Here is an 18,158-nt window from a genome sequence, read left to right on the forward strand (position 1 = left end):
TCGTATCCACTTGTCTGGGCCATTTTTATTGGCTCCACTCTGTATTAGTGAGGTAACGATTTTGCTAGTAAGTACTTTTACTGAAGGCAGTCTTGCCAACTCACTACTGTGGCTGGTTCATTGTTTGAGCTGTTTTCCTAAGGATAATTGTGCAGTTGTAAATATAAAACAGTATTTGTTGGAGGGCAGTGTAATGAATGCAGTTTATGTAAATATCTCTTTCACTGAGAGCTCGGTAATAGTGAGCCTGAGGATTATTATGGATTACTATAAATGTCATTACAAATTTAATTCAGTTAACTTACAATTTTTAAGGAATTTGTTCATCATTACATTGCAGTGTTGTTTGTATGGCTAAGAATAAGTAGTAATATTGTGTAAAGGATGTTGCTACTCACCATATAATGAAGATCCTGAGTCACAGATAGGCACAACAAAAATACTGTATCAAAATAAACTTTCAGCCAACAAGGCCTTTGTCAAAAAACAGACAAAACTTACGCACATGCGCGCGTGCGCGTCGTCTCTGGCTTCAGCTGCTAGAGACTGTTTGTGTGTGTGTGTGTGTGTGTGTGTGCGTGTGCGTGCGTGCGTGCGTGCGTGTGTGTGTGTGTGCGCGTGCGCGCGTGTGCGCGTGTGCACTCACTTGTATGCATGTGTTTTGTCTAATTTTGACAAAGGCCTTGTTGGCAGAAAGCTTATTTTGTGACAGTCCCTTTGTTGTGGCTATCTGCAACTCAGCATCTGCAGTATATGGTGAGTAGCAACTATCCTTCTTGTAATATTTTTACCTTCCATCCTGGATTTTCCTTTGTTCAAGAATAAGTAGTAAGTGATAGCAATATCATTTCACGTCACTATTATTTTCCTTGGTGGCGTATTGGTTTGTGACTGTAACCCGCAGTTGACTACTCTCCAGGACTGTAAAAGTAACTGAATAGCATCAGTTTTTTATGTCACTACTTTGTTTGTAGTAACATTTACATAATTCCATGTTTCGCATTTTACAGTGTTTTGTAGTATCTTATAGACATTTATAGTGTCTTTTCATCGACTCATGCATGTGTGTACTTCTTTTATGTTTTTTTTTTTTTTTTTTTGTCACTTTCTTCTGAAGAAGTGCTTGAAAGTATTAAACCTAGTGTACATGCAAGCCCAACTTTTCTGTGTTCTTGAGTTTCTGTTAATGGTAAGACAGTTTGAAATAATTCTCTCTCTCTCTCTCTCTCTCTCTCTCTCTCTCTCTCTCTCTCTCTCTCTCTGTGTCTCTGTGTGTGTGTGTGTGTGTGTGTGTGTGTGTGTGTGTGTGTGTGCGCATGTGCAAATGTTGAAAAAGTGTTGTGAACAACTGTGAAACGTGTCGTACCAGGCGGTCTTGGATGTAGATGGTCATCATATTCAGCAATGTTTGTAACCTGGAATATAAATGTGATACTCATTTAACAAAAGCTACCCTCTCATGTGGAAATTAAAATGAGTTTCTTTAGATGGTTTATTCATTATTGCTCTTCCACATGTTATTACAAATGTTTCTTTTAAGTTACTTTGTCATGTGATCACATGTTCCTCACGGGGTCCCTCTCCGTTAGCAAAAATGAAATATAATCACCCTGTAAGTTATATCTTAATTTTTGAAAGTCATTGTCTTTTTTATGACAAAAAATAACTTATATTTATGCTTACACTAAACGAGGCTTCTAAGTTATGCAATAATTATACCCAGATCAGAATAACAGTGTGATTGACAGCAAAGCACAGTTGCATGTGGAAGGGGGGTCTGCTGTAATTTATTCTTGTGGCACCAATTACAGTCAGTTTAATATGATTTATTTAGTTTGTTAGACATTTTATACTGGATTAATTTTTCTTCATCTGTATGTCATGACATTATTCTAAAGCAGATTTAAAGCTGGAAACGATTTTCTCCAGCTTTCTAATATGTGTATAGCAACTGAATTTCTCATTTGCAACCAACTTGGTAAACCATTAATTTCTCTTAACCAAATAAAATATTGATTTGGGTTCTGAATCAAATAATGGTTTTTGAAGGACAATATTTTCGCCTTTGAATGTTACTTTTACTTAAAAAGCGGCATAAATGTACATATGCGGTGTCCATCCACATATGAGAACTTTTATTCCAAACCTTTTCAAATACAACAAAAGTTTGTAAGTTGACAGAATTTAATGTTATTTCCTCCTGTGTTTCACAAAACTGTCAATTTTTAAGCAGAGCATTAGATTGTTGTAGTGTCTGGTTCAGAGTTTCTTGCATATCCCTTGCGCTAGCATCGCAAGCCAAATGTCACATGGGTATTCAAGCAAAGTCGTTACTATATCGTGCGCTTTGGCGTATTGGGAAATCTTGAGCACATTGAATACAAGTATTGTCTGATATGCCCTGCTCTTCAGAATTATTTAGAAGTAAATTTGTGCGAAACCTCAATAGTCAGCCTCATCTGTAAATGTAAAACGATCCCTAAATTAATCGATTAAACAATGTAGAAACATTGACCTCAGCAGCAGTAGTTTAATATGTCAATGTAAGAACCCGATCATTGACCTCAGCAGCAATAGTTTAATATGTGAATGTAAGACGACCCGATATTTTTCGAATGACGAATTTGAGAAAAAAAACTTTGTCTTCTAATCGGTTAAAGACGCTATGCCCACCTGCTATGAATTATTCCTTCATTCTTTAAGAGATCTCTTAGTTCCTGGTTGACATATTCCTTCCTATTGCCTGTGCACAAGACACAAATTTTACAACTACAACTATAGGTTTTTTTCCCACTAGTTACTTAAAATTTCTAATAATGTCCAATACTTGTTACGTAGTACATACAAAAATATCTTCCTCATGTAATCAGTCAGGGAATACCTGCCACCTCCAGTTGATCTTGTTTCTATCTGAGCACCCAAGTCAGAATATATTAGTTCAAGGATACCTTTCACTGTCGAGTCAGAATGTTGGAAAGGTAACCTTGTGTATTTATCTTCCAAGCATATAACACATGAGAATCAATAGTTCCCGTATAAATAATCCAATTGGCTGTACCTTTCTGCAGAAGCTTCGATTCTGTCAGGTCTTAAATGTCCTATCTTTGTGCCACAAGTTAATGTCATTTAATAGTGATATGGATGTGGCTTCAACCAAATAATTATCTGGTTGGTCCACTTTGTACATGTGTAAAGTCACTTTGTACATGTGTAAAGTGTTTCTATTGAAGGTAGCTTCTTCAGATTATTATAAATCCTACAGCCTTGTTTATCAAAAGTGATGGAATGTCACTTTTACAGTATCTTACTTGCAGAAAGTAAATTCATACTTAACAGTGTTGTGCAAAGAACATCTGTTACTTTCTCTTTTTTGCCCCCCCCCCCCACCCCCCCTCTCTTTTCTACCAGCTTGGGCACCAATGTGTTTGTCGCAAATTCCTTCAGCGGGTAAATCATTATTATTTGCCACAACCATCTGTGGTGATAACATCGATCTACATGAATTCATTTTACACAGAAGTTTAGATGTTTGCTGAAGCACCAGAGTCAATGTACCAGTCTTTAATTATAGCTCTACCTGTTGTATAGTTGGCGACTATATTAATGTCTTCTCACCACACAGCGCATGAGGAAAGCTGCATTGTCAGTTTGGCTGACAACAAATAACCAGCAGCGATGTTATGGATAGCTGCAATAGCAGTAGTCCAAGCCACCTCACTGTGGTCATTTTCATTGTGTATTACAAACCATTTCATGGTAAATTTATTATGTGTACCTAATAAGTGTGACATACACATTACAGAATAAAATGTTTATTCAATCATTCCCAGGCATAATGATATGAAGCGAAATCAGTGATACAAACTGTCACTTTGCAGAATGGATTCTAAAATAAATTACAAATTAAAACAACAGATTACACCTTCTGTTGTCTCTTATTTTACTAACAGAACAATGCAAAAACAAAGGTAAAGTAGCCACAGCAGGATGAAGAGCATTTTATACTACTTTAAGTTGTAGTCATAATATGAGATAAATAAAAGAAAATTTGTGTTACAGAACAGATTATTCTCTCAACTATTACTTACTGCATTCCATTCACATACTTTTATACTCACAAGGAGAGGCCTCAGCGGTGTGATCAACATCTAGGAACTATATAAACCCATTTGTCATTTCAATTTTCATCTCTCTTATTTTGTGCATAGTGCTCTAGGTTTTTAGGTTATATTTAAAATGTATGTAAGATCAAAGGTGGGAATTTAAGGAGATGTGACCTGGATAAACTGACTAAACCAGAGGTTGTACAGAGTTTCAGGGAGAGCATAAGGGAACAATTGACAGGAATGGGGGAAAGAAATACAGTAGAAGAAGAATGGGTAGCTCTGAGGGATGAAGTAGTGAAGGGTAGCAGAGGATCAAGTAGGTAAAAAGACGAGAGCTAGTAGAAATTCTTGGGTAACAGAAGAAATATTGAATTTAATTGATGAAAGGAGAAAATATAAAAATACAGTAAATGAAGCAGGCAAAAAGGAATACTAATGTCTCGAAAATGAGATCGACAGGAACTGCAAAATGGCTAAGCAGGCATGGCTAGAGGACAAATGTAAGGATGTAGAGACTTATCTCATTAGGGGTAAGATAGAAACTGCCTAAAGGAAAATTAGAGACCTTTGGAGAAAAGAGAACCACTTGTATGAATATCAAGGGCGCAGATGGAAACCCAGTTCTAAGCAAAGAAGGGAAAGCAGAAAGGTGGAAGGAGTATATAGAGGGTCTATACAGGGGTGATGTACTTGAGGACAATATTATGGAAATGGAAGGGAATGTAGATGAAGATGAAATGGGATGTACAATACTGCGTAAAGAGTTTGACAGAGCACTGAAAGACCTAAGTCGAAACAAGGCCCCGGGAGTTGACAACATTCCATTGGAACTACCGACGGCCTTGGGAGAGCCAGTCCTGACAAAACTCTACCATCCGGTGAGCAAGATGTATGAGACAGGCGAAATTCCCTCAGACTTCAAGAAGAATATAATAATTCCAATACCAAAGACAGCAGATGTTGACAGATGTGAAAATTACCAAACTATCATTTTAATAAGTCACAGCTGCAAAATACTAACACGAATTCTTTACAGAAGAATGGAAAAACTGGTAGAAGCCGACCTCGGGGAAGATCAGTTTGGATTCCGTAGAGATATTGGAACACTTGAGACAATACTGACGCTACGACTTATCTTAGAAGAAAGATTAAGGAAAGGCAAACCTACGTTCCTAGCATTTGGCATTTGTAGACTTAGAGAAAGCTTTTGACAATGTTGACTGGAATATTCTCTTTCACATTCTGAAGGTGGCAGGGGTAAAATACAGGGAGGGAAAGGCTATTTACAATTTGTACAGAAACCAGATGCCAGTTATATGAGTCGAGGGGCACGAAAGGGAAGCAGTGGTTGGGAAGGGAGTGAGACAAGGCTGTAGCCTCTCCCCAATGTTATTCAATCTGTATATTGAGGAAGCAGTAAAGGAAACAAAAGAAAAGTTCGGAGTAGGTATTAAAGTCTATGGAGAAGAAATAAAAACTTTGAGGTTCGCCGATGACATTGTAATTCTGTCAGAGACAGCAAAGGACTTGGAAGAGCAGTTGAACGGAATGGACAGTGTCTTGAAAGGAGGATATAAGATGAAAATCAACAAAAGCAAAACAAGGATAATGGAATGTAGTCGAATTAAGTCGGGTGATGCTGATGGAATTAATTAGGTAATGAGTCACTTAAAGTAGTAAAGGAGTTTTGCTATTTGGGGAGCAAAATAACTGATGATGGTTGAAGTAGGGAGGACATAAAATGGCAATGGCAAGGAAAGGGTTTCTGAAGAAGAGAAATTTGTTAACATCGAGTATAGATTTAAGTGTCAGGAAGTCATTTCTGAAAGTATTTGTATGGAAGTGAAACATGGATGATAAATAGTTTGGACAAGAAGAGAATAGAAACTTTAGAAATGTGGTGCTACAGAAGAATACTGATGATTAGATGGGTAGATCACATAACTAATGAGGAGGTATTGAATAGAATTGGGGAGAAGAGGAGTTTGTGGCACAACTTGACAAGAAGAAAGGACCAGTTGGTAGGACATGGCCTGAGGCATCAAGGGATCACACATTTAGCATTGGAGGGCAGCGTGGAGGATAAAAATCGTAGAGGGAGACCAAGAGATGAGTACACTAAGCAGATTCAGAAGGATGTAGGTTGCAGTAAGTACTGGGAGATGAAGAAGCTTGCACAGGATATAGTAGCATGGAGAGCTGTATCAAACCAGTCTCAGGACTGAAGGCCACAACAACAACAACAACAACAACAAGGTGATTACTGTGCAGATAAAATGCACATCTGGTAACAAAAATACATTTTCTCACAATTGCACAAATATAAATAGATTATTCATCTTTCCTTTTTTAACTGATGAATGGGAATTTTCAAATAATTGAGTATTGTTATGGATAAATAGAATTAAATTTATATTCACAAATAGTATGATTGGAAAAAAATGATATAAAGAAAGAACGAAAAAAATGAAAAAGTTTATACGATGCTTAAAGTGATGTGACAGAGGAAAAGAAAGAAAAAATTACATTTGAACCAATTAATGGAATAAAAATAATGATCACAGTAAATTCAATAAAAAAAAATTCTGTGCCTACCTGACGAGATTCGAACCTACAACGTCCTACATGTGAAGCTGTTATCCTGTCCATTATACCATGCAATCGGACTGTATAATGCCAATTTTTTTTTTAATGCTGTTGAGTGTTACACATAATTCCGCATTTTCTTTTGTTTCGTCAATTACTCAAAAACGCGGGTCCACCAGAGTGAATGGCTGCAATGTGTAATAACTGTGATCTTAACCTACATCACTATATAGATAATTTCAAAAAGTCGATCATTCCATTTCCTTGTCAGATGTTTCACCATCACTGTCTTTGGAACTGGAGTCGCCGGATGGGGGTGCCAGATTGATGATTAAAGAATCCATTATTTTGTCTCTTAACACCCTCTTTCCGATAAACTACTACTAGCGGTTTATCAGAGTGATGTACATAAGCTTCCCAATCAGCTACGGTGATTTTGTGTATTGCTTCATGGTTCAGCCTTTTTTGCTACATGTCCCCGCACCAATTTTATGTAATTACAATGGCATGGGAAGCACCAGTTATGGGTAGTGTGTGTTGATACTTAATTATTGTTTGACATAACGGTGGAAGTTCTTGAGTTAGTTCTCTGTTCATTTGGTGTCAGGTGATAATTTGCTGTTGTAATCAGTAAAACAAACAGTTACCGCATGGTATTCTGTGAGTGTCACTTTTGTAGACTACATGTACATCTACATGGTTACTCTGACATTCACAATTAAGTGCATGGCAGAGGCTTCATTGAACCACCTTCAAGCTACTTATCTAATGTTCCACTCCCGATCAGCGTGCAGGAAATACAAACACTTCAATCTTTCCATGCGAACTCTGATTTCTCTTATTTTGCTGTGATGATAATTTCTCCCTATGAAGGTGGGTGCCAGCAAAATACACTGCCAGAAAAAAAAAGTAGACCTAGAGAGAGGACATTGATTTCAATATGATGATGGCATATACCACCTGTGGGACAATAGATGTACTGATAATGCTGTCAGTGTTATCGTCCAACAGATAGTGTAGTGGCGCTATCTGTGTCTACCCTTTAATAGGGAATGCCCACAGCCAGAAAGCTCAGTGTGGTGCAAACATGTGAAGCAAGCGGAGATTCACTCGTGCTTTCTACAGCCAACTGAGTGAGTTTGATAGGGATCAAGTGGCAGGGAGGTCCTTTTGGAGAATTGCCAATGAAGTTGGGCTTGCTGCATCAGTTGTGCAACAATACTGGTATCAGTGGTCACATGAACATTCTCATACACGTAGATGAGTTGCTGGATGTTCATAGAGCATGAATGCCTGCCAGGATTGTTGATTGTAAGGGCAGCAGTGGCAGATTGTACAGCTGCTACAGCAACACAGATAAGAGGACTTGTGAGCCCAGATGTGAACTAGTTATTATCAGTGTGAACTACGGGTGCACACACCTTGAGCACATCTTCCACTCACACCACATCATCAGTGTGCTTGGCTTGACTGGTGCTGTCAGAGGATCACTTGGAAGATGGAATGGCATGGTCTTCAGCAAAAAATCCACACCTAAAAGACTAGAAAGTTGCGCAAGTCACACCAACGCCCAAGAAAACATATTCTGCTTGTATGCAGATGATGGTTGCTTGCGCGTATGACGTAGACCTGGTGAGTGCTGTCTCGTAGTGTGCATTTGTCAAATACACAATGGGTCCACCCCAGGCCTTACGATGTGGATTGAGATAAGCTACAGCTCTCATTCACATTTGGTGTGTGTGGAGGGGACACTAACCAGTGCTTGGTATGTGCAGAGTGTCAATGTCGTTAGACCCGTTCTGTTGCTATTCTTGCATCAGGAAGGTAATGTGTTGTTCCAACAGGATGATGCTTGCCCACACACTTCCTGTGGAGCTCAGTGTGCTCTGAAAAAAGGGGCAGCAACTTCCCTGGCCGCACAATCTCCAATCTCTGACTCAAATAGAACTGTGACCTTTCTGACAGGAAATCATGAACTTTATTAGAAGACACTTGAGGGATGGTGCCAAAAGCCTTATGGAAATCTAAAAATATGGAATCAATTTCACATCCCCTGTTGACATCACTCATTACTTTGGGAGAATAAAGAGTTAGTTGTGTTTCACAAGGACAGTATTTTCTAAATCTGTATTGGCTGTTATCTTTGAGTTAAGTCATAATGTCTGAGGACAGTATATGTACCAAAATCCTACTGCAGATTGACATTAGTGATATGGGTCTTCAATTCAACAGATTACTCCTGTTTTCTTTCTTGGGCGTTGGTGTGACTTGTGCAACTTTCTAGTCTTTTAGGTGTGGATTTTTTGACAAGTTCGAAGCTGTTGTATCGGCATCCAGTGAAAGGGATGTGACTGTATGCAAACTGTACCAAAGACATTGTCTTGATTTAAGCTGCTTCGCTACGCTAAGGGTATCTGCTTCTGAGTTTAACATGTTGGCAGTTGTTCTTAGTTTGAATTATGAAATATCTGCTTCATCTTCTTTGTTGAAGGAATTTCAGAAAGCTCTGTTTAGTAACTCTGCTTTAGTGGCACTGTTTCACTAACATTATTTTGAAAGCTATTTAACAGCATTTTGAACTAAGTTTCGAGGTTCTGTAAAACTTTGCCAATCTTGATGTTTTGCATTCTTTTAAATTAGGCATGCTTTTCTTGTTGCTTCGGCAACAGTGTTCTGACTTCTGTTGTGTACTGTGGGGGATCAGTACCATCTCTCATTAATCCGTTTGGTATATATCTCTCAACTGCCGTTGATACAATTTTTTTAAATTTAAACCACATCTGGTTTATGCTTACATAGTGGAATTGGAAGAGTGGAGATTGTCTCTTGACAAGATATCTGCTTTTTGAAATAGCTGTATTTTACATTTATTTTTGGTGGATATAGATGTTATGATTTTCACTCTTGCTACAACCACCTTGTTGTCATGATTCCCTATATCCACCATAAGGTTCCTTATATGCTCAGGACTGTTTGTTGCGAAGAGCTCAATTACATTTTTGCAACCATTTACACTTTTGGTGGCCTCCAGAGCCTATTGTTCAAATTAATTTTCTGAGAATGCATTAAGTATGATTTTGATCAATGTTTTATGCCTACCCCCAACTTTAAATAATATTTTCACCAACATATCAAGGGTACATTGAAGTCACCACCAACTACACTAATATGAGTGGGCTACCTATGTGAAATGACACTTAAGTTTTCTTTGAACAGTTCAGCAACTGTATCATCTGAGTCAGGGTGTCAGTGAAAGGAACCAGTTGTTAATAATATATACCGGTTGTCGAGTATAACCTCTATCCAGACTAAGTCGCAGGAACCATCTACTTCAATTTCACTACAAGGTAAACTACTTCTGACAGCAATAAACATTCCACCACCAACTGTGTTAAATCTGCCCTTTCTGTGTGTGGTTAGGTCCCTACATCGATTCGAGCTTCAGCACTTTCCATTAGTGCTTGGAGCTCTGGTTCTGTTGCAACACAGCTACGACTGTTTACAGCTACAATACTGATTGTTGCTAGATCTAGTTGTCTGTGTGTGCACTGCAGCCTTTTAGACTGATGTCCTATCTGTAGTTCCATGACACCCTTTAACTTAACAACCACCTAGTACCCGTCCACACAGCCCCTGCTGCCCGTGTAACTGCTTCTTGTGTACGGTGGACCCCTGACCTATTAAGCAGAATCTGGAGACCTACCACCCTACGGCACAAGTCGAGGAATCTGCATCCTTCATGGCAGCAGAACTGTCTGGGCCTCTGATTTAGACCCTTGCATGGGCACTGTACCAAAGGACCTCAGTCAGGTCTGTTGATGATGCCACAGATGATGAGCTCCTCTTTCATCTCACAAGCCAGATTGAGAGTCTTTACCACTTCAGATAGCTGCCCAAAACCAATCTAAAGTGATACACATCGTTAGTATCGATGTGACCCACCAACTGCAGTTGGCTGCACTCAGTGCTTGTCACGGCATCTGGAAGCAGCCTTTTCACATCAGAAATGACTCCTCCCACTATGCATACAGCGTGCAGTCTAGATTCTTCTCCCCCTTAGCAGCCATATCCCCTAAAGGGCCCCATTACTTACCTAATGTTGTCACTCCCAACTACCAGTAATCCCACCCTCTGTGTGAATGCCCAGGCCTTGAGGGCCGAGAGGCTTCCTCTGGAACAAGACAAGCAACTGCATGAGGCTCAGGGACTTCGTCAGCCACAGATAGCACCTGAAACCTGTTTGTCTGTTGAGCCGGTGAGGCCTTTTGATTGGCAACCTGGAAAGTTTGTAGCTGCCTGCCACACCTTTGAATGACCTCTCACTCAACCATGGGTGGGGGGCCATCCTTAGTGTGGGCAGTACCAGGGGTGGCCACAATAGTGGAGCGATTAGGGGGACACGTGGGGCATGCTGGTCCCCCATAGTGGTTTTCATTGGCTACAGCCTTAGGCTGTGGGACCAAAGTAAATGACTGCCTGCAGGTAAGCAAAGGGTCACCATTTCAGCTCGCTCCTCCACACAGCGATCAAAGTCCCTATCCATACAAAAGACAGCAAAACTGTACATAAACAGTTATTACAATACTGGACTGCATAGTAAGCACACAAACCTGCAAGAAATTTAAGAACTAAACTAGTAAGTACACATATAACTGTGAATTAAGTTGCTCCTGTTTGAAGCTTGTAAAAATATATAGCAAATGAACACTGTGCAAATGAACACTGTGTTCAGTTTATCAGCAGCAGGAATGCAAGGTGTTCTCACCTGGATGCAAATAAGGCAACAGTTGATTCTGAAACTATTTTTGAAATGTTTCTCCATTCATTTCAGAATGAGAATCGGAGTTGGTTTTCGATTTTGATTGGAACTCCAACTTACTTGGAGGCACAAATATGGTTGCAGCAGAACCAGTGCAAAGCCACCTTGTCCGTCTGTTAGTCAAATAAAACTTCTAGTGTGGTTTCAATTACCCAAGTCTCGCCCAAGTAATATGCAGTTGATGTTCCTTTTGATCTGACTTCATGCATTGTTCTTAGAATCATCATCCTAGCAGCAGTAACATCACTATGCAGCATTAACAGTTTCTGTCAGTCATTACATATTGCGATCCCATGTTCTTCAGTATTCTATGTATTGACCTTGTACTTCCTTCAAACTCAGTAGCTTCACACACAGCAGTGAGCAATTTCACTGCCATGGGGAACTTGCGTCTTTCATAAAATTTGAAAACTTTTTGACTTAAAATATCTTATTGAAGTTGTAGATTCTTATTACCTGCTTTGGCATTGTATGTTTCTTTCCTGGGCCGAAATACCACATTTCCAGTTGCTGCTGAGTCGTCTTGGTCTTCCGACAATTTGCCTGACACTTCGTAAACCAATATTGCCACATGCTGCTGCAGTGTGACCCTGCACCTCGGCAACCTTGCAAACTGGATTGCCTGAATCTGTTTCACATTTGAAGTATGAGCACACTTTAAAAATAAGGCTGCTTACCTGTTTGTGAAACACTTGGAACTTACTTGGGTTTCAGCCACCTGGACAAAGCTCACAGTACATACAGCAATACCACAGAAATCAGTCAGTTGAAGTTTTGCATATGTAAAACAAGATAGAATGCTTAAATATGTTAGTGGCTGAGCACTGATTGGCTAGCTGTGCAACTGTCAACCGCACATCCCTGCCCCATAGGCCATCAACACTTGTTGCAGACAATGAGAGAAGAATATCTTGTAATTTGAAGTCCGTTCGAATGACTTGCTACTTGCCTTGGTTATGCTGCGACAATTTCTTTCAATATGATGATACTTATTGCAGTTATGGCAGTTCAGTCCCTTGGAGGAATTGTGTACAAAGTTTCTATTATCTTTCTCATTTACTTGAAGAGCTGTGTGTCTGTTCGTTGAGGGGCAATGCTATTCGTATTCCTCTTCCAGCAACAATTTAGTTTTAATAGTATCTCCAGTTTTTGATGTATTGGAATTCTTTAGGCTCATGATCATTGGTTTGTAGTCATCATGCAGTTCAGCCAATAAAATGTGCACTACCCACTCATCTTTCACTTTAAAATTCAAAGCATTTAACTTAGAAGTGGGAATTGCTTTGTATGCATATTCTTCTGCTGGCGTAATGTTCTCCATCTATATTGGGAGGAGTGTAGTCAACTAACAGATTCTTCTCTGAAATCTGGAGTATTTGTACACTTGTTTTAATTTGTCCCTTGCTTCATTTGTAGATGTATATTGCATGTGTATGTAAATTTCTGTGGCAACTGACAATATTATTTTTGCTCTAGCATCTGGCACATTTGAATTGTCCTTTATTTCACCCAGACACAGGTGGGATCCTGTCCACTCGTCTAAATATGGTGCCTAAGAAGCTGTTTCCTCCAATAGCGAGACAACATTCAAGCAAATCTTATTTATAGAGTTTATTAAAGTAGGTTGAATTGACAGTACTTAACTTGGATATACTGTGACTTACCACAAGCAATTGGCGACATGCAAATATTCAATGTCCTTCAATATATACAATTTCCATGCAAGCAATTAATATAGATCAAAAGTCACAGCTTGTCTTCTAGTGCGGCCGAGTCTAGCTGGGGTGGTGCTTATATTCTCTCCATATAGGTGCCACTCCTGTCGTGGTGTTGTCTTAGCGTTCTGTTGGCTGATGTCATGTCACAGCCTTCTCTGCTGTACTGTTCAGGCCGACATCCCGCTGCTTGATGTTATGCGGGAACAACACATCCCATAGCTTTTTGTGCTGAAGATATATTTTCATAACAAACTGCCACATGTTCTAGTTTTATCATCCTTTCAGTTTTCCTTTCAGTGGTAATGAAACTAATGCCATAATTTCGGCTTCAGTTGGATCACTGAACTTACTTCCTCTTTTCCTTCTTCTTCTTCTTCTTCTTCTTCTTCTTCTTCTTTTCTTCTCTTTTCTTTTTTAGCAAAATGTGTTTACTGGTTGCACTGGGTACCATAGAACACACACATGAATGAGAATAGATGCGGCAGGTCGACATGTACATAATATTTCTTTGTTGTGTCTGTCAGTCGGTCTTTCCATGTAATTTGTTAATAACAATACCTTTCCATCGATATTAGCAACTCTGATGCTATATGTTGACTGCTTCAGTCTTTCAATGCTCTTAGCAGCTTTCTAGTCATCAAACTGGCTAATAAACTTATCCTGTGAGGCCTTAACTTTACAAGACTGCTGGAAAGAGTTGCACCCTAACTGATTGGGTTGATATCACCATCACCTCTTCCAAAGAAATACATTATCGTAGCAGGTTCTTATTGAATAGGACTATCGGGCATTAATTGCATAACTGTGACAAATGAATCTGTTTGTGATTGCAAGCAGTAACATATTTTTCGCAGTGCATCATACAGTTGTTGTTGTCCGATGCTCAGACAACCAGCGATATTAGCACATGAACTAATCAGTCATGAGCACAACTGTGTAATCCATATCTCTGAGCTAGTGTTATGTCAGTGTCAAAAATTATGGCGCCTTTTCACGTTTGAAACTGTAGATCACATAAAGAGCATGTGATAATGTTTCAGAATTGATTGCGGATGTTAATACTGGCTCCAATACCCAAAGTCACTTCCCTGAAAATCATGTCTCAAAGGTAATCCGTTTCCCTTTTTCTTAATTGCACCTCAATTAATGAATAAGGCTTTTGTTCAATAACATGATCTGGATGAGATTTAACATGATGAGTATATAGCAAAAACACTCTTGTAACAAATCAGTTATCAACACAGGTTTTATGTTTCCATTAATAACATCTCCCGTTCAGTTTCTATTCATTCATCATAATATATTTGTATCGTCAATGTAATAACAGAAACTATGGTTGCTCACACATATGAGTGCAACTTAATGCTGTGAAGACAACCAGGCAACAACTGATACATGAGTTAAGATCATTCAAAACTTTATCTCTTTTTTCCTTTGTACAGTACATTATAATACAGTATGATACCTGTCCCAATGACGATTTTCAGCTTGGCACAGCCTATGGTTTCGCATGCATGGTGACCAGCTTTCAATGACACCGTACCTTGTTATAGCAAGTCTGCCACATTGCTCCAGCGTCCTCGAACCCATGTAACAGAGGGAAACAACAACACACAGCGCACACGCTATTTCTGTTATAAAATTAGACGTATCAAGTATGCTGTGACCCAATATAGCTTAACTTTTTCCTTTGATATGAGTATTAGGTGCTTTGTATATCATAGTTCTTACCATGAACCACCCAATGAACTGCATCATTGAAATAAGGTAGTGCTGGCCAAGACGGCGTTATATTCTAGCATGGATATTGGCACACTACATACATGAAAAATAGCAGCAAAGAAAACACATAACAGCAGAAGCATATAGTTTCATTTCTAACAAAAATAAATTGATACTTAAATTTGTTCATAAGCATGCTTTTTATCAGAAACTGGCTGTTAATGACACACACAATTTTGCTGTGATTTCAGAGTTTGCAGTTATGATAAAAGACCTGGTTGGAGGTCCAAGTCACATAAAACAGGTGGCAGCAGTGGAGGATGATCCACAGAGAAGAAAACCTGACATATCAAGAGCACGACAATATCTTTCATGGGAACCCAAAGTGAGTTTTAAAGAGATGAATGTGAGATGTTTCTCTGTTGGTTTCTGTTCAGAAAAACTGAATGATACTGCAGGTGTGGTAGGTTTTTCAATCCGTGTTGCTACAGTATTAAGTTGTAATGGAAATGGTACGCAATACGAAATAGAACTGATAAAAAAGATAAACTTCAGTTGATGGTAAAGTGTCATTCCAATGACAGAAATGAAAAGAAGTCGTCCTCATTTGAATTAGAATAGACATCAAACAGAGCAACTAGGAGTAAATTATAGTTGCAGCCTCTCAAACAAAATTTAGCACAATAAGTTCTGTAATGACATTACTTCCTCAATATTGCCTTCAAAATCAGCGTACACCTCCCAGTATTATTGTAGCAAAACAAATACATTTATTTTTTATGTTATCTTGATAGTGTGAAAGGTCTTTGCACTACTGCACACTATCGCCTAGACAATTGCAAGGTATCAGATCACAAAATTGCAGAATCAAGATTTCTGTGAGTTTGTCATTATGATTTCCAAAACTTCTCAGTATTCTTATTTTTTTTACACAGCTATGTTTGGTAACAAGAAGAGGGGTTTTCTTCTGTAAATGTCACTACAATTGTTAATGATATTTATTGTATACCACTCTTGGTAGACAATACTTCAGCAAATGGTTTTGTGTAGTGACACTTCAATATCATTTGCTTTAGCCTTTATTTTAAGAGCTCATTAGGAACGTGTGGTGGAAGTTTAACACTATTGTGTTTACACAAATTTTGATCCACTTTGGCACAATTATGCAAACCACTATTGTGTCTTACATTAATTTTGGGTCTCGATAACAGATCTATTCAGAATTAAGAGAAAGACAAATGGACCTTGAAGGAGAAGAAAATGTTTTAATTTTTACTGTTGTGCACCTAACCTCAGCCTGATTCATGTTCAGCATAGTTGGGACAATCTGAATGCTATTCCTCTTATCACACACTGAGTTGACATAATTGATACAGTGTTCATTTGTTAAGCCAGTGATATTTATTGCATTTTGAACTATAGGACTAAATTGAGGTTACTCTTGCATAGAAGGGGAATTTGTTATGACCGAAATTAAAATGGAGTGTGTCCTTTCAATCCTACCCCTTTTTGCAGGATTTTATTCGGTATTCAGTATGTTGGAGGTATGTCGAAAATATTTCCTCTAAGAAATTTTCAGTTTTCCAAAGAATGACTGAAGAAAACATAAGAGACAATATAGAAACCATTTGTTTTATGTTTCAGTGTCATGTAATGTTCTAATAACAGAACTTTGACTTTTACAGGTGCCTTTGGAGGTAGGACTTCGTAAGACAATTGAGTACTTTAGGAAAGAATTGCAGAGAGCAAGTCATTCTGAACGCAACATGTTTGCGCCTGAGAAAAGAATGCGAATTCCTCATGTATAATGATTCAAACGTCATGGTGTCATCTTAAAGTCTTTCCTCAAGTTAGAGATTTCTTTTAAATAATGTGCCTTTCCTCTTCGACAATGTTATATAGAGAGATACTTGATATATTTTTATAAAATATTGTTGCTGTTCTATGACACTTTTTTCTGCAGATTTAAGTTATAGTACCAACACAATGTGTATTGTGTAGTTCAGTTTCAAAGTTGCAGAACTTCTGGAAGACTTCTGTGTCTTTATTTACAGTGTGTGATGGTGTCCTTCTTTTTTTTCGGTTTCACAGCTTTTTTATGTAGCCATAGTATCTTTTTAATCCTTTAGGTAACTGTGATACAAGAAGTGTTGCATTGTGATCTCAAAGTTTTTAAATAATTTATGTGTAATATATGTAAATGTGTGGTATATTGTTGTTATATGTTATGTACATAAAGTTTGTTACTTGTACAGAATTAATATATCATTGGTGCTGGCACTGCGACCATCACATAACAATAACTGTTTGTTATTGGAGCCTTTATGTTGCAGAATTCCTGTTTTACTTTGTGTATTTTGAGATGTATTACTGAGGATAGTGATCTTGCAAAACAAAAAGGGTCCATATGTCTGATTCATACGTTAACTGCACCCTGTATTCTGTTCCATGCATGCAGAAAATGAAGTGTTTGTGGTGGAATAGGGTTAATGGTACACAAAAAATTAACAGTGATTCAGAATTGAAGAGATACTGTGAATAATTGCATGGAGCCCCATTCTGAGTAATCATTTTATAGTTCTCCAGTGTCAATTATAACATAATGGTCGATGCAGACATTATTGGGAGGCGAAGCTTCTTGTGCATTGGTTTGGATGAAAGCACTTGAAAGTTGAACTTGCAAGAAACAAGGGTAAACAGTATCACATTGTAAGGAAGTGTCACTTGTTCAGTCATCATATTTCGCTGCCAGTTGTCATAAAAGTATGAGCATGGTTGATTATATCATTTAAAATGTATGAAATAAGTCTTGGGTCATGCGATACAGAGCCTGGCTCAAAAGGGACAGGAAATTTATGGTGACCATTTCAAAGTAAGCATCGTGGTATTGACTGGAGAGAATTTAGGATGTCTTTGGTATATCTAAAACTGAAGAACTTAATTGGAATTTGAAGCCCACTACTTCCAAACCACTGTGCCACCAGAGAAAGAGATGTAAGTTATTTAATGGACAAACATTGTCCAATTTACAAATGACGAAGTTGGTTTGTTTGGTAATGAATCAGAGGAGCCCAGTTAAAAACCCAAATATCTCTTGATTTGGTCTTTTCTGTCATTTTCTTAATTACTTCCAGCATATACCAGAATGAGTCCTTTGATGAGACCTTCAAGAGTACAACCCCCTTTTAATACCTGAAGTAAATAATA

The 18,158-nt window shown here is 38.4% G+C and overlaps 1 protein-coding gene across 1 annotated transcript in view; it reads left to right on the forward strand.

Moving 5' to 3' along the window:
- Nucleotides 1-17,203, forward strand: part of LOC124777350 (UDP-glucuronic acid decarboxylase 1) — a 63,548-nt gene extending 46,345 nt beyond the window's left edge. The window contains exons 7-8 of the mRNA XM_047252722.1: nt 15,203-15,336; nt 16,637-17,203. Of these exons, the coding sequence (XP_047108678.1) occupies nt 15,203-15,336; nt 16,637-16,759 (257 nt within the window). The 3' untranslated portion in view covers nt 16,760-17,203. The remainder of the gene's footprint in view (nt 1-15,202; nt 15,337-16,636) is intronic.
- Nucleotides 17,204-18,158: the final 955 nt, after the last annotated feature.

The sequence above is a fragment of the Schistocerca piceifrons genome, chromosome 2, assembly GCF_021461385.2.
Source record: "Schistocerca piceifrons isolate TAMUIC-IGC-003096 chromosome 2, iqSchPice1.1, whole genome shotgun sequence".
NCBI lineage: Eukaryota > Metazoa > Arthropoda > Insecta > Orthoptera > Acrididae > Schistocerca > Schistocerca piceifrons.